This window comes from Mobula hypostoma, chromosome 18 (assembly GCF_963921235.1).
Source record: "Mobula hypostoma chromosome 18, sMobHyp1.1, whole genome shotgun sequence".
NCBI lineage: Eukaryota > Metazoa > Chordata > Chondrichthyes > Myliobatiformes > Myliobatidae > Mobula > Mobula hypostoma.
The window spans coordinates 12,155,846-12,173,950 of NC_086114.1; the positions used below are offsets into that span (position 1 = coordinate 12,155,846).

Here is an 18,105-nt window from a genome sequence, read left to right on the forward strand (position 1 = left end):
GTTTCCACAGCCTGAGTCTGTGCTATAAAAAGTCACACTACTGATGGGACAAACTCCTCAATTTTAACACAACATTGCCACCACCCTTTCTGCAACTTGCTGTACCACATGTGGCAGAAGAACAAGCCACTGTGATAGGACTGTGCAATATCAACATTTTCACCAGATATTTCAGTAATAACAAAATTTTCTCCAAGGCTATGGGAGTCTCAATCTGGATGGATGGTGTATAGATGAAACCAGCTGCCAGAGTAGCTGGTAGAGGCTGGTGCAATCACAGTGTTTAAGAATCAATTGAACAGATTTGTGGATAGGAAAGGAGTAAGCAAATGTGGGCCAAATACAGGAAAATAGGCAAAGTGCAGATGGGCATCTTGGTCAGCATGGGTAGGTGGAAACATAAGGCCTGTTTCTTTGCTGGGCAACTCTGTTCCATTGTGGAAGCATTGCTGTGGAAACTATTGCCATCAAAGCAAATATAGTGAAGCAAAAGTGCTGAGAGAATGGAGTGTAGTATTTTATAGAAGCAGGTTAGGAGGTTGTGCAGTCAAGATAGTTGTGGGAGTCTATATTGATAGAACTTTAACCCGTCTGTCTTTTATTTCTGCATGAGCAACAGGTATCCAACCAAACCTGCTCCTTAATTTCTGCTCTTGCCCCCTTTCCCTTGTACCTTGCTTTCCAACACACCAGTCTCCCCCTATCAATGGATCATCCTCTCTGATTTCCATTATCTTCCATGTAATGGTCCCTTGATAGGCATATCTTTCTTTGAAGGGATTATTCCATTCAGAATACGTGGAATGGTCCCTTCAATACCATCACCCCCTCTATTTATTGTGCAGCTGCAGATCTATCATAATCTTTCTACCTCTTCCTCTTTGTCCAAGGATCTATTCATTATTTCCAGCTGAAGCAACAGTTATTTGTACCTTTTCCATTTTAGTATAACTTATTTAATACTCATGTAAAGAAGAACATCTCCATTTAGTTTTCAAGTATTGCTGTTATCTTCCAGTTGTCCGCCACTTTAATTCTCTACCCTGTTTCCACTTTAACCTGTTTTTAGTCCAGTTCTAATTATGACCAATATAAGATAGATAGATACTTTATTGATCCCAAAGGAAATTATAGTGTCACAGTAGCATTACAAGTGCATAGCTATACAAATATTAGAAGAGAAGTAAGAAAGAATAAAAATAAGTTACCTCAAACAGTCTAACAGGAGGGTGAGAGTATCTTCTGAACTGACATGTTGCCTTAGGACCTAATATTGAATACAGGTAACCAGCAGGTTATCTTTCAGATTATCAGCCCTCTCAGTTTAGATCAGAATTGGCCAGATCTAATGACAGGCCATCAACCTGAAATATTCGTAATGTTTCTCTCTCCACACATGCTGCCTGACATGCTGACATTCTCCATATTGACTCTTCTATTATTTCAAATTTCCAGCATTTGTGGTGTTTTGCTTCTACTGCTTTTATCACTCAGTTCCAGGATTGCTTTTTTTCTTTCTATTTTTCTCTCCACTGTTCGTCTGTTCTCTTTATGTCATCTTTAGACCTCCATTTGTGATTTACATTCTATCACCATCTCCTGCAACTGCCACCACCACTGTTGTTCAGTTGCACTTGTACACCTTACAGCAGATATACTCTTTGTACTGCTCCCTTTTCTCTGCAATATAAAATTTGTTTGGCTCAGTTCTTCTGAAACGTCATTGACTTAAAACATGAGTCCTTTCTTCCTTTTCTGCTGTGTGACCTTCTGAGTGTTTCCAGTATTTTTGTTGTTCTGTCATTATTCAAAGATGTATGGCTCTGTATGGTTGAAAGATTTTCCATTCTCAGTTTCATTGGGAATATGTTGACATGAGCATTGATGCATTGATACAAAAGCCTTCCTTCTGGTTCCACAGGAAGCTGTGATATTGTTTCCTGATCACAGATTAAACTGCTTTATTTTCTATCAAGTTCAACATTGAGATGTGTCTAATAAACATTTTTTTTTCTGCCAGCATTTTGTATTCCCCATACTCTTAAAATTTTACATCTACTCTTGTGTCTGGTTACTTGGTTTTAAGTTGATCAAATTTAGTCTAGGAAACCTCTTCCTCCTTGACTTGCCAAAATTAAGCATATTTGTTCCATATGTACACCTATTTCTCTCCTTTCTGATTTTTGTATTTGTTTCTCAGTATCTTTACTGCAAATTTCTATAACTCTCCAGCATATGAGAATAACATGGGTTGATTCACCCTCTATTCATTATCTCTATGTTGATGCAGATCTTCCAGTTTGAAGGATTCAATATTTAAGAATCTTGGTATTAATATTGTAAATATCAAAATTTGTGAGCATATAGTCTTTTGCCAGGGAGGGGATACTAAAAGCAAGAGGGCATAAGTTTAAGATCCGAGGTGAGAGGTTTAAAAGGGGCAGCGAGACAGCTTCTTCACATAAAGGGTGCCCTGAATTTGGAAAGAACTACCAGAAATAATTGAGACAGGCACGTTAGCAGCTTTTAAAAGCTGTATAGATATATACATAGATAGGAAAGGTTTAAAGGACAATTGGCCAAACACGGGCAGGTGGGATTAGCTCTGTGGGGTGGCATGGACCAGTTGTGCTGAAGGGTCTATTTCCATACTGTAAGACTGATTCTATAATTACCAGTTTGCAGAAAGGTGCTTCAGATTGTGTTGTCTCCATCTGTTTTTAGGATTTGGTGAAATCTAATCAGTTTGTAAACATCTGTTAGGTATGACCACAGTTAGGCTTTGTTCCCACATGACTGCTCTACAAGTATATGAAGAACCCTACCATAGCAGAGGATCTGGTATTTGATCACAGTAAAAACTTTGAACTTCTATAGATGCACAGTGGAGAATATCTTAACAAGTTGCTCAGGAACATAAAAGACCACAGAAAGTGGTGGATACAGCCCAGTTAATCACAGGTGAAGCCCTCCCCACCATTGAGCCCATTTACAAGGAGCACTGCCTCAAGAAAGCAGCCTCCATCATCAGAGATCCCCACCATCCAGACCATTAGGTAAGAGGTACAGAAACCTTCAGTCCCACACTGCCAGATTCAGGAACAGTTATTACCCTACAACTATCAGGTTCCTGAACCGGCATGGGTAACTTCATTCACCATGATTATACGATCTACAGACTCACTTTCAAGGACTCTTTGCAACTCATATTGTCAGTATTATTTGCAAAGTTTGTCTTCTTTTGCACCTTGATATTTGTGAGTCTTTGTTTATGTAGTTTTTCATACAATTCAGTTGTATTTTTTCCTGTAAATAGCTGATTTATTTTCCCCCTCAGCCCCATTCTCCTGCATTCTCCCCATAACCTTACCAAAACCTGATGCCCATCATCCATCCAGACATAAAGGAAGTCCAATTCATGTTTTGATGTGTAGCTGAGGATCAAGCCTGGCATCATCTGCTGCATAGTTTTCTAACTTTACCCACTGGAGTAGTAGATAGTTAACTATTTTTTTCCTTTTCAATAATAATTATACTTTTTTTTTAATGAAAGATTAAGTCGCCATAGTAATTAAAATTTTTTTTAAAATGTATTGTAGCTGCTAATGGAATTGTCAGAAAAAATTTTCCAGGGAGTCTTACATTGGTTTAGTCAAGGTATTTAAACCAAATGTCTTAATGTTTCTACAAGTTGTTACCCTTCTTCCCAAAGATAAGGAGACATAGTGGCTTAGATGTTTAGTCAATAGCAGGGTGCTGGGGAAATGCATCGGTGATTCTTGTTAATAAAGATATAAGCTTTATGTCACTCTACGTAAAGCTCAAATATTTATTCATGAAGACTATTAATTGTACACGTGAGACTTGGGACCTTGCAATATTCATGTGTGAAAACTCAATACTCATCATGCTTCCAATGCTATCTGGTTTTATGATCATGGAGCTATAGATTAAAGCAATCTTTTGCAGACATATTCTCTTTCTTCATTTTCTCATAGACAGTAAAGATACTGAAGGATGGGAGACAGTGCAGCGTGGAAGAACAACTCGGTCACGTTCTGCCACAATGGCTGCTAATGCCGGTACTAAGGTCTCAGGAACTATGTATCTGAGTCTTAAGGATGACAGTGATAAGGAAAATGGAGTCTCAGTTTCACAGAATGGAGACCTAGAATTTGAACAAACCAGCCCCAGTTCTGATAGTGTAACTGTTACACCAGAAAAGTTAAACAACCAGAATGAAGATTCTTCTATGGACAGCTTTAAGGTATGGTATATGATAGTAAACAAATATAAATTCTTGAGCAGTATTGTATGTTAGCAGTGAACACTCCAAAATTAATAAAAATATATCAGGAGAAATTTTTAACATTCTGTGCTGTTCCATCAAGGTATGAGGTTTAAAACAATATCATGTATCCCTGCTTTATCTTTGACATGAAAACTAATCTAAAATGATGGAGCAGATAGGGTAGGATATATCCTCTGATGAAATGTCCTTTATAGTATGTAGCCAGTGTTAATTAGCCTTCGATATGAAGTGGCTATGTAGATAACACTGAGGAGTGTGAATAGACTTCCCATTTTAGAAGTTAACCTCACATTATTTCTCTATAGTTCATTTGCTATTATATGTTTTTCAAATTTTTCTTGCCTTGGCTCCTGAAAGGAGAACTTCTTTCTTGGCTGCTCTTCTAAGAATACTTGCCAGTACTTAATCCATTGCCTCTGTTGTCAAGGTCATATAGTTTTGGAAGTTATTCAGTGCAGTCCACAGCAATAAGGGAATAAGGTTCGTGCGCACTAAGCATTTGACGTAGGATTTACGTTCTTGCCAAATACTCTGAACGCAAGTGACCACTTCTCTTAATGTTCTGACTCACTGAAACTGATTTTTTTTTTTGCCAGTGGTATACTTTAGGCTATTATTAATTTTCTACTTAGTTGCTTAAATTGGTTTTATTGGATTATCATCATGGTTACTAGTTGGCTTGGAAATGAATTTGTATTTATGATACGTATAAACAGCATAATCACATTATTATTGTTTTATCATTAAAATACAGGTTGAAGTACCCCTTACCTGAAATGCTTGGTGCCGGAAGCACTAAAGAGTTTTTTGGGATTTTAAAATATAAAATATTTGATGAAGGTAGAGCAGTGGATGTAGTGTATATGGATTTCAGTAAGGCATTTGATAAGGTTCCCCATGCGAGGCTCATTCAGAAAATAATAAGGCATGGGATCCAAGGAGACCTTGCTTTGTGGATCCAGAACTGGCTTACCCACAGAAGGCAAAGGGTAGTTGTGGATGGTTCATATTCTGCATGGAGGACGGTGACCAGTGGTGTTCCGCAGGGATCTGTTTTGGGACCCCTCCTCTTTGTGATTTTTTTTAATATATAAATGACCTGGATGAGGAAGTGGAGGGATGGGTTAGTAAGTTTGCTGATGACACAAAAGTTGGGGGTGTTGTGGATGTTCTGGAGGGTCGTTAGAAATTACAGCGCAACATTGATAGGATCCAGAACTGGGCTGAGAAGTGGCAGATGGAGTTCAACCCAGATAAGTGTGAAGTGGTTCATTTAGGTAGGTCAAATTTGAACAGAAAATAATATTAATAATCAGACCCCTGGCAGTGTGGAGGATCAGCGAGATCTTGGCGTCCATGTCCATCAGACACTCAAAGCTGCTGTGCAGGTTGACATTGTTGTTAAGAAGGCATATGGTTGGTTGGCCTTCATCAACTGTGGGATTGAGTTCAAGAGCCGTGAGGTAATGTTACAGCTATATAAGACCTTAGTTAGACTCCACTTGGAGTACTGTGTTCAGTTCTGGTCACCTCATTACAGGAAGGATGTGGATACTATAGAAAGGGTGCAGAGGAAATGTACAAGGATGTTGCTTGGATTGGATAGCATGCCTCATAAGAATAGTATGAGTGAATTTGGCCTTTTCTCCTTGGAGCAACTGAGGATAAGAGGTGACCTGACAGAGGTGTATAAGATAATGAGAGGCGTTGATCATGTGGATAGCCAGAGGCTTTTTCCCAGGGCTGAAGTGGCTAACACAAGGGGGCATAGTTTTAAGGTGCTCGGAAGCTGGAACAAGGGGGATGTCAGAGGTAAGTTTTTTACACAGAGAGTGGTGGGTGCATAGAATGCACTTCCAGCAAAGGTGGTAGAGGCGGATACAATAGGGTGTTTTAAGAAAATCTTAGATGGGTACATGGAGCTGAGAAAAATAGAGGGCTATGTGGTAGGGAAATTCTAGGCAGTTTCTGGAGTAGGTTACATGGTCGGCGCAACATTGTGGTCCAAAGGGCCTGTAATCTGCTGTAGATTTCTATGTTTCTATCTATATAATGAGATACCTTGGGGGATGGGGCCCAAGTCTAAACATGAAATTCATTTACATTACATGCAGAGCATATACATATACCCTGAAAATAAATATGTATATTGAACTGTCAGAAAGGTAAGCAGTCATTACTTTGGCTGCCCAGGTGGACAGTCAGTGGCTGTTTGCCATTGTCATCATTCCCAACTCTTGAATTTATATGCTGCCAGTAAGCATTCTTTGAATTACACTTGTTCATCGTATATGTAATGATGCAGCCATTCAGTGTGTTAGATTTTCATCAGCGACAATCTTGGCAAACTCATCAATTAATCTCTCTGCTGCTTCATGATCTGATGCTTGATCACCACAAATCTTTAAAAAATTTAATGTTGTGCCTTTTTTAAATATCTGCAACCAGCCTGTGGAATATTCACAATGGTCTTCAATTTTCAGTTCAGAGTGATAGATCTTTGCTTCTTTCATGATCAGTATATCATGAAAGCACTCCAGCACTGACAAATCCACTCTTTCTATACAGTTTTTTGCTTTAACCATTGTTTTCCTATTTTTCATTGACTTCTGTTCATTACATATGTCACTTCTCAGAACTGTCTGTGGTGCATAGAACCTACCTAGTGCCTTGTTGAATTTTCCATTTCTCACATCATGTCAGCACACACACAAAAAAATTTCAGATATCAGAGGTTTTCGGATTTTGGAATTTCAGATGAGGGCTGCTCCACCCATATAAATTTTTAAGCACTATATTAATATTCAATGATATTTTATTCAATATCTAAATATTAACTTAATGTTGTAATATTAAAATATTGCAACTGAGAGGTAATTAATTTGAGAGAGTAAATAAGAAAGAATATACAGACAGTGGTATGAAATTGAGAACAAAAGAACCATAAAACATATTAGGCCAGAAATGCAATAATGTGTACAGTTCTGGCTATCATTGCACCAAAAGAAAAATAGAGGGAACACACTCAGCAATCACACAAGGCCTTTTCAGATTTAATTGTGCTCTTTGGATTTCAATAGTTCAGTGGTTTCATTGAATAGCAGAGAAATGTATACAATATATATCCTGAAATTCTTGTTCTTCACAGATATCCACAAAAACAAGATCCCCCCTGAAGAATGAATGACAGTAAAAACATTAAAACCCCAAAGCCCCCCCACTCCCTCTCCCACACACAAGCAGCAGCAAAGCAATGACCCTCCCTCCACCCACCAAGCAAGCAATAGCAAAGCCCCCAAGAAAGACTGAGATCTGCAGTACAACAAAAACTACTCATTCATCTGACAATTCAACATACCACAGGTTTTCTCCCTCCTTAGTAAAGGGGCAGAAAGGTGTCACATTGAGAGGGGAGACCCGAGAAAAACAGATTGCTGATTTGGGATGATAAAAGTCTGCCACTTCGCTTTTTTCCAAATTCTCCGACTTAAGAACCAAGAACAAACTCTTCACCCTCCAACGAAAGTGAGAGAGAGGGAGTGCGATTTGCCGAGTACAGAACCCCGACAGCTATTCTGCTGTTCCTGATGTTCCATTTTCTCCTGTGATGCTTCAGTCGGCGGCACTGGCATAAAATCAGCTCATCCACAGCGCTACGTAGTCTCAGAACTCCAAAGGCGCACTCTTCTAGGCTACATCCTTGGAATTTTGAAAAGTGGCTGTTCGTGAGCCCGTGGGAGTGAGTCCCACCACCACAAAGAATCAAAGTCTGAGTGTATCTCCAGGTCAGGGGCTTCAACAGTACCCCAACCACCCTGAAAAGGAAAAAGAGAGATATCAAAGATAGAAATTAAGCTGTTTCCACAAATGATCTCTAAGGAGCTTGCTGTTAAGTGCCATCATAGATTTGTTAGCTTGCAAGTGTTTTGGTGCACTTTCCTCCAATACACCTATAGAGTGAAATTCATCTCCTTCTTGTGTTTGCTTCATAGTGGTATACTAGTCATGATCTCAAAAAAATGAATCTACAACACAGCTAATCTCAGTGAAGTCTTCTGTCAAAGTTCTGTCATTGCTATGACATTGTTTCTTCATCACAATGCTGCACTTTGTCTCCAAAAAATCCTTATTGGTGTGAAGCTATGCTTCAGCACTTTTAGGAACTGAACCAAGGTTATTTGAGACTTTGTAATAGACCGGCAGAACACAGAGAATGTATTATGCTCAGAGGCAAAACTCAAAACCACTGTGACTCATCACAAGTATAGTCAATGCCTGAAAGACAAAGGTTCTCGCACAACCTGTCCCTCCTGTATAACACTGCCATCCAACAATAAAGATTCATGACAAGACCCATGAAGGGTTAACCCACATTCAACACAGACTTTCATCAGTTGAGGAGAAGGTTTTTAGACGATCAAGGCCTTGGGCTTCGCACAGAGATAGTGGTCTACCAGTTAGCAGTGTTTCTTGTCCTTCCATAGGCTTCTGAGACTTAAATTACCAATGGATGCTACCTCAGTGCTCTGGAGCGATACCACCAATGAAAATCTAAAAGTACCCCTGGAAGGATGAGCAGACCAAGGCCAGTGTTCTCTACTAGTCCAGCACTGAGAACTAATTATGCACACTTGGTTACATTGGGTAAACCATGTTATTTTGTATTCACTTTAGCCAGACACCTGATATTACACTATTTCAAGCTATGTTGTGGGTGGAGATTAACAAAAGAAAAGAATGGACAAGAATGTACTTAAAGCATCCTTGGAACATACGAATAGGAACTCTCTTTCCTGTGACTGCTCGAAATGGAAAAGGAGCATTTGAAGCCAGGGAGAAGGCATACACAGAAATCTCATGAAGGCGACAAGAATGTGCCAACTCATAAACTATCCATTCACCTTCCTCAGTCCATCCTATCTATGGAAGAGTCTGTGGTTTCCACATGGCCTCATCAGTTTTTCAGCAGCTACAAACTGGAGTTGAACTACATGTAAGAAGGTGTTGCCAGGATTGGAAGAATTTTACTTGCCTAGAAAGATTAGATAGCCTGTGGTTATTTTCTCTTGACAGAAGCTGAAAGGCATTTTAAATAAAATGTGTAATATTGAGGGTCCTGAATAAAATTGATGGAAATTATCTATTTTATTTACCATAAAGGTGAATAACTAAATGATGTAGATTTAGGTTACACAGTAGAGGGAAAAGAAGAGAGGAAGGATTTTTATTTGCCTGGATAAAGACCAGCCGGTGGTCTGGAAATCATGGTTCGAAAAAATAGAGGTAGAAACACTCCTTCCACAATTACTTGAAAAGCAATTACTTTCAAAGCTATGGATCAAGGACTAGAAGCAGGATGGGTCTTGAAAGATTTTTTTTTAATTGCTATTTGTGTTTTTGTCTTTTTGATAAGTGTATTAATGATTCTATGATTAACATTCCAGTTTGATATAACTGTTCTGCCAGTGTTTATTTCACCTGTTTTTCTGTAACGATCATCTAATTAAATGATTACAGTTGTAAAGTGGATATATACTTTATGCTGACGCATAGTAAAATGTGAATATTTAATTGTTTGAAAGTGCTTGATTATCTCAGACTTTTTACACATTGGTACTAAACTAGCTGTATTCAATTGTAAGTTTTGCACTGAATTTCTAAAGGCAAACTTTAAGGTGAGAAGAATTTGCATTGGAACATAAGTTTTTAAAAAAATCAATTTGTTTATACAAGTTGATCCCCTGTGACATTGTGCACACATTGTACAGGCAAGGCCTGTTCTGATTTACAATATGTCATCTGCATATTACTTCCAACTGTGATGACATAATACCTTCTGGTAAGGAAATCAGAGCTGTGTTGCAAATAAAGAATGAATGGTAAGTTAATTATAGAATTTTTGTTTTTTATAATTGTTGGAAGAAATCTGAGGAAATTTGGAAAATATATGTGACAATTAAGTGTGAAGAATCCAGATAAATAAATGCTGACTTCTCGCCTCTGTCGATGTGTGTAGTAAAAAGACAAATCTTCATTTGGTGATGTGATTAAATAAGGGGAAAGCATAAAATAAACTTTTGGATGAAGCAGAATAATGAGGAGGAGCCTTGGGAAAAGGCATGAAGACAAAAAGTAGACAGAAACAAAATGCTCCTTCAGGAGAACGGAGGTACAGGATGGAGACATGACTTGGGCACAATGGAATGCACTCGAAGATAGATCATTCTAGTTTAAGTAAAGATTGGCTGATTGCTACTTGAATGCTGGCTGCAGAAGCATTCAGCTTTCATATATTTCTAAGGTATAATCTTGTTCCAGCAGTGTACCAGTTACTCCTAAAAACAAGCTCACCTAACACAAAATATAATTACATTGTTAATATTGTTACTTTTCAGACTGATTTGATTTTTAAAATTGTGAAACAATCACCTGCCTAGTTTATTTTCACCTTTTGGTGGGCATTGTTTCTCTGAGTCCAGCTTGACTCATTTTTTAAAAAAAAATGCTTTGCATTATATATATAAATCTGTTGGGTTAAAGGAAGGGATTTTATCAGCACTGCCTTGTCTGACGAGTTTAGATGAACGGGGCAATGCATCTATGTTCTTGATACCTGAATATATTGTGTCTTCTTCAAATTGCATCAGGGCCATCAAGTTTGCTCAGTGCCCTATTATCATCTGTCAGTTTGCTTCATATCCTTAATGAGTAGTGGCAGTTACAGAAAAGAATTGTCGACTGCGATGAGATTACTGCAGGTTTATGAAGAAATAGCTTGCACTGATACGAAATTCTATGTCTGGTATAGATCATAAATCAGTAATTCACTCAGAAATGGGGAACATTTCAAGAGCCCAAGAGACTCTGCATTTATATTAAATTGACATTTTATGTTGGGTATTATTAATGTTTAAATTCTAGGCTCTTAAAATTTCCCCTTTTCTCAGAGGACGGATTGTTTCCTAAGTTAGTGCATGTGTTGGCATCCAACCTTCAGCTACTAAATGGTTGGGTGACTATAATTTTATTTATATTGCACATTTGGGGCTAAAATTTTGATTATGTTTGGCTGAAGAGCTTATCATGTGTTCAAAAATATAACCCAAGAGCTTGAGAAACTAACACTGAGAGCTCAGTGGAAATCCTTGCATTCCTCAGTCCTGATATATCATACCTAAGTGATCACATATTTAGCAAACCACCAGTTGGTAATTTTTTCATACTAATCCAATCGTTAATGATCCTAAACAATGGAAAGCACTAAATAATCACAGTTCAAAGGAAGCAGAATACAGTTAATTCAGTATTGACTGTTTTTCAAGCTGTAAGAGAACTGATTGTATTCGTTTTGTGCCTGATAAACAGATACATCGACAAAGGTAGAGTTCTCATTTAACTAGTTACTTTCTAACACTCACCACCATTTGTACATTTGTCTTTTTAATCTTCGACTATCTAAGTGCACACTCTTGACTTCAGGCCAGAATAACAGTTTGGTATGGATATGGACTAGATGGGCCAATGGGCCTGTTTTTGTGTTGTAGGACTTTGTGACTGAGAATCTATCCATAACCCTAGACTATAGCAGGTCTAGATGAGGAATTACCACCTGGAATCTCATCCCCACTTATTCTGCATTTTGATGTGTACCTTAAAACATTCCCCCCAATCATCTTTGGTTCAGTATCCTTGAATTCTTTGTGATGTGCTTTAATCTACTTTATCTTGAAGTCACCATGCAAGTAAAAGGTATTAGATATTTTTCCATTGTTTTTCTATGCTGGCTTATATCTGTAGAAAAAGGTCCTTGGCCCACTACCATATCTACAGATGCAATTTTGGATGAGAATAGGGTGTGTTACACAGTCAGGATGTTTTAATTGATTCTATAATACAAGCAGGTATTATTTTACATGTAAGTACTTCACTCTGCACTGCCTTCTCTTTTACAAACTGCAACAAAATCTCCCCACTTACAAGGTGTTTCTAATCTAATTAGTATCTAATTGGAAGCAAATCCAAATAGTCTTTGTACAGCTTTAACTGTGGAGAGTTAGGCCAAAAGATCTCTGTATTTTGATCAATAGTAGTGTTTTGAATAATTGCAGACCTACTGAAACATCTTGTAATGAGCATTATGTTACATTAGCACACAGCAAACATGCCGACGGATTCTGTGCAGCCTGATAATATGCAAGACAAGTCCTGGCAGCAAGAGACAGACAGTGGTGAAAGAGAAAAAGATGTAGTCTGCTTGTCACAGGATATGAAAGTGGAAGTGACACCCACTGTTTCTGTGCAAGAACCATCTCCATCAGAGAGTCCTAGACTGGGGCCTGACATGGATCTTTCCAGTGAGCTTTCAAATGTGAGTATGAAAAGATTAAAATATACTGCTTGCATGATATAGCATCTAATGACACAGAGGGACAGACTTCTATTTTTTTTAAATACATGTGTTTATGACGCTCTATTTAAGCATTTCTCTTCAGTGCAGAACTGCAGATTGCAGCATTTTTTATAACTTTCTTTCCCTCTTTGGACAATTTGTGCTCAGTTGAGCTCCATATGATATACCAATTAACCTTTGATCATTTTCATTGATGGATGATGTTGACTGAGGAAAACAACTAAGTACTTTCCTATTATTCAAAAATAACTATTATTCCTTAGAGCAACACAAGCAAATTGTTGGAGGAACTTAGCAGGTTAGGCGATATCTATGGGAAGGAATAAAGAGTTGATGTTTCAGGCTGAGACCCTTCATCAGGATTCTCGATGAAGGATCTTAGCCCAAAATGTAAAATCTTTATTCCTTTCCATAGATGCTGCCTGACCTGCTGAGTTCCTCCAGCATTTTGTGTATGTTACTCTGATTTCAAGCATCTGCGTAATCTCTTGTATTCACTATTATAACTTGTACTTGGCTTAATTAACAACCCCATTAAACTTCTGATGCTGCAGTTTTTATTCCTTACTTTTGGCAGCCCAACTGATATTGAGATATTGGTATAATTTGACTTGTGTAGCAAAGGCACTGTTGTGCATACAAGTTGACACTTGGAAATGGTACAAAAGAGAGCTGGGTCCAGCAATGTACCTCCATTGTCTAAGTCTTGCGTTTGAAGTTTTACTTGAAAGCAGCGTATAGATGAGAAAGAAATGGGGAAGGATAATGAAGGTTATTGCGCCGTGCCAATAAAGCAGCCACCTATAATCTTTAGGCTGTTCATTCTTGTATCAAGTATTTAATGGACTACCCTATTATTAGATATTTCCAAGTTCTCTATGATGTTGAGATATTACAATTGCTCTTCCACTTCTTCTTTCCTGGGCCTGCACCACTTTAAGCTTAAGCAAATTGAAGCAGTGCATCATGACATTGTATGTATTAATATCCTAATACAGTACACATGCATATTTTGCAGTGACCACAAAAGGAATATGGAGAGCATACCAGATGAATAAATTTCAATGGGGATAGAATGCCATAATCTGATTATATTTCCAAAAGAAAAGTAATGTAAATGATGGTAATATAATAATGTGTTCAATGATAATCTTTACTCTTCTACTCAAACATGCTTGCAATGAAGGCTAATGTACCAGTTGCTTTTAGTGATTTGTGTGCATGGACACCTAAGTCTTAGAACATCAACAAATATCATAATTTTTAAAATATCCAGGATTTCTGTTTCAACTGAACATCATTTTTTCCCATATTGTACTCCATCTGCTACTGTTTCAGCTTGCCTTTATCACTCTGAACCCTCTTGTTTTATCGTGATCACACTTAATTTTGGGCTGATGTCAGGCAGTCTTTCAGGAGGGTGAACCCTCGTAAGGTGGCAGACCCCAGTGGAGTACCAGGTAAAGCTCTGAAAACTTGTGCCAACCAGCTGGCGAGAATATTCAAGGACATTTTCAACCTCTCACTGCTAAGGCTGGAAGCTCCTGCTTCAAAAGGACAACAACTATACCAGTGCCCAAGAAGGGTAATGTGAGCTGCCTTAATGATTATCGTCCACTTGCACTCGCATCTATGGTGATGAAATGCTTTGAGAGGTTGGTCATAGCTAGAATGAACTCCTGCCTCAGCAAGGACCTGGACCTAGTGCAATTTGCCTATCGCTACAATAGGTCTATGGCAGACGCAATCTCAGTGGCTCTTCACACAGCCTTAGAGCACCTGGACAATACAAACACTTGTGTCAGGATGCTGTTCGTTGACTGTAGCTCAGCGTTTAACAACATCATTCCCACAGTCTTGATCGATAAGCTACAGAACCTGGGCCTCTGTACCTCACTGTGCAATTGGAGTCTTGACTTCTTAACTGGAAGACCACAATCTGTGCGGATTGGTAACAATATCTCCTCCTCACTTGACAATCAACACTGGCTCACCTCAGGGATGTGTGCAAAGCCCACTGCTCTACTGTCTTTATACCCATGACTGTGGCTAAGTATAACTCAAATGCCATCTATAAATTTGCTGACATTGTTGGCAGCATCTCTGATGGAGATGAGCAGGCGTATAGGAGTGAGATATACCGGCTAGTTAAGTGGTGTCACAGCAACAACCTTGAACTCAATGTCAGTAAGATGAAAGAGCTGATTGTGGACTTTAGGAAGGGTAAGACGAGGGAACACGAACCAATCCTCACAGAGAGATTAGAAGTAAAGGGAGTAAGCAATTTCAAGTTCCTGGGTGTCAAGATTTCTGAGGATCTAACCTGGTCCCAGCATGTCAATGCAGCTATAAAGAAGGCAAAGACAGCGGCTATATTTCATTAGGAATTTGAGGAGATTTGGCTTGTCACCTAAAACATTCAAACTTCTACACATGTACCGTGGAGAGCATTCTGAAGGGCTGCATCACTGTCTGGCGTGGGGTGGGGGGGGGGTTCCATCTTGGGTACTAGCCTCCATGGTATCCAAGACATCTTCAAGGAGCAGTGCCTCAGAAAGACAGCGTCTGTTATTAAGGACCTCCATCTCTCATGTCCTCTTCTCATTTTTACCTTCAGGAAGGAGGTACAGAAGCCTGAAGACACACACTCAGAGACTCGGGAACAACTTTTTCCCCTTTTAGGAACATCTGATTCCTGAAAGGACATTGAACCCATGAACACTACCTCACTTTTTAAAAAATATTATTTCTGTTTTCGTACTATTTTTAATTTAACTGTTTCATATACATATATACTTACTGTCATTGATTTATTTTTTGTTTTCTCTATATTATGAAAACCAATTTCCCCAGGGATCAATAAAGTATGACTATGATTATCATGTACTGCTGCTGCTAAGTTAACAAATTTTGCGATATATGCCAGTGATAATAAACCTGATTCTGATTCCATCAGCAAGCTAAGAAATGGTGCATTTGGTCTTTACACCAAACTGTTGATACAGATTTTGAATAGTTGGGGCTACCTGCAATAAACGATACAGTAACCACTGGTCACAGCTTGCCAAATCTAGCAGGACTTGCTTATTTCTGTTCTTCTTTCTTGCTCTTAATTTTATCAGAAGTTTTTTGAAGCTTCATCCATTGGTTCCCGCTCTTCAGTTCCAACAGATTGATTCAAAAGTGATTTAGAATCGTGCAGACATGGAGTTCAGCCCACTGGGTCCACACTGTCATTAAGCACCCACCCACAGTAATCGTACACTAATCCCATTTTATTCTCCCAAAATTCCTATAAATTCCCAGCAGATTTTACTTAACACTGGGGGTAAATTACATTAGCTGGTTAACCTACCAGTTCTACATCTTTGGTAAGTGGGTGAAACTAGAGCACCCAAGGAAGGCCCATGTAATCACAGGACGGGAATTAGAATTCCATAAAGGCCCTATTGGAGGTCAGGATCGTAGGTGATTTACTGCTGTCTCACAGCTTCTGTTCCACTTTACTCTTTCTTTTCATAAATCCATGTTGATTCTGCACCATTATATTACGAGTTTCTAATGGTCCAGGTCTTTGTTTTCCTGGAAATGGCAGCATAGGTAGGATAGTAAATAAGTCATATGGCATGCTTGCCTTCAAAAGTCAGGGCATAGAATATTAGAGTAGATACATTATATTGCAATTTTACAAACGCTGGTTAAGCTACTCTAGAGAAAGGATGCTGTTGTGCTGGAGAGAGTGCAAAGGAGATGCATCAGGATGATCTGGAAAATGTTGAGCCACTATGGAAGTTTCTAACATTAACAAATGTAGAAAGAAAGTAGAAACAAAATCTTGCAAGGGCATGAGTATTCAAACTTCAAAGCAAATTTATTATCATTATATACAACCTTGAGATTTGTTGTCTTGCGGGCAATTATAGGAAAGCAAAGAAAATACAATAGAATTTATGAAAAACTATAAATTAGAAAGATAGACAGCCAAGTGCAAAAGAAGACATGATAGAAACAATAAAAAAGTAAATAAATAATACTGAATTGTAGAGTCCTTGAAACTGAGCCTAAGTTTGTTGAGTTTGAGGTGAGTGAAGTTATCCATGCTGGTTCAGGAGTGTGATAGCTGTAGGGTGATAACTCTTCCTGAACCTGGTGGTGTGGGACCTAAGACTCCTATACCTCTTACCCGATGGCATTGGAGATGTAGACAGCACCATTACCAGTGGCTGCCACATTCTCATTTCAGACTACTTCTGCAAATATATAGGAGGAAAATGGAAAGAATTTGAGGGAAATCAGGGGAGATTAGTGAGAAGATGGAGACATTATTAATATTTATGAGCCCATTGGTACTTGGCAAAATGAAAACCTCCCTGTTATTAATAGAACATCTAATTTTCAGGTCTCTGACCAGTTGACAGGAGCTTTCTAATACCTTGTTGGGAATCACTGTGGATTGTTGCTGAACTATTGTAACATATGTTGAATTGAGTCAGGTTCCTGAGCACCAAGTCATGTAGAAACTGTGCTGAATATAAAGTAGCAACCTTTGAATATTATTGAGCTACATTTGCCATTGATTTGTATCTTTTGTCTAATTGTTTGTACTTTCATACATCTAATTAGCTCTTTAGAGGATGTCATTTAATGGGTTAATGAGAGTTAAGTACAAGAGTTTAGTCTCAAACTCTCTTTAAAATGGAATTGGCAATACCTATGTTAAATCTGACTGCTTATTTAAATTATGATGATTAATTGCAGTTTAATTAGCACACGAAACCATTTCTGTTTAAAAAGACTGTAGGTTCTGAATAGGAATAGAAAATATATTTCAGCAGTTTTGGATAAGAAAGTTTACGAACACGTATAACAGACAATTAATATTTGAATTAATATCAAACATTTTCTCCTAATTTCAGCTACTCTTTATTTATGGAATTATCCAGCTTTTTTAAAACAAAAAACGTTACATATTTCCCTGAAGCTTTATTGCATCTCCTATTTCTTTTATATATTTGTATGTGACTTACAAATCTATTTGCACTAAAAATGGATTGAAATGTTAAAATAGTTGCAAGGATTTATAATGAGCTCTTTGGATAAGTTTAAAATAAAAATATCAGCCTGGTTCATTTGGTGATACCTTTACTTCTAGGTCAGAAGCTTAAACCCCATATCAAGTTAAGCTTATAATCTAAACTAACGTGCAGGTCCTGCACTATCTGAGGCGTCGTGCCTTGGATGAGATTTCAAATTGTTAGTCTGTCTTCTGGTTCACATGAAGGTCAACTGATTTTGGTAATATTCATTTGAAGGCAAGGAATTCTTTTGGTTTTCAAGCAAATTAATTTCTATTTTCCAGTATGACTTAAAATGAATTGACTTC

The 18,105-nt window shown here is 38.1% G+C and overlaps 1 protein-coding gene across 2 annotated transcripts in view; it reads left to right on the forward strand.

The window, feature by feature from the left end:
- Nucleotides 1-18,105, forward strand: part of scaper (S-phase cyclin A-associated protein in the ER) — a 364,073-nt gene that overhangs the window by 63,358 nt on the left and 282,610 nt on the right. For both annotated transcript variants that reach the window (XM_063070449.1, XM_063070450.1), the window contains exons 8-9: nt 3,999-4,267; nt 12,462-12,680. In XM_063070449.1, the coding sequence (XP_062926519.1) occupies nt 3,999-4,267; nt 12,462-12,680 (488 nt within the window). The remainder of the gene's footprint in view (nt 1-3,998; nt 4,268-12,461; nt 12,681-18,105) is intronic.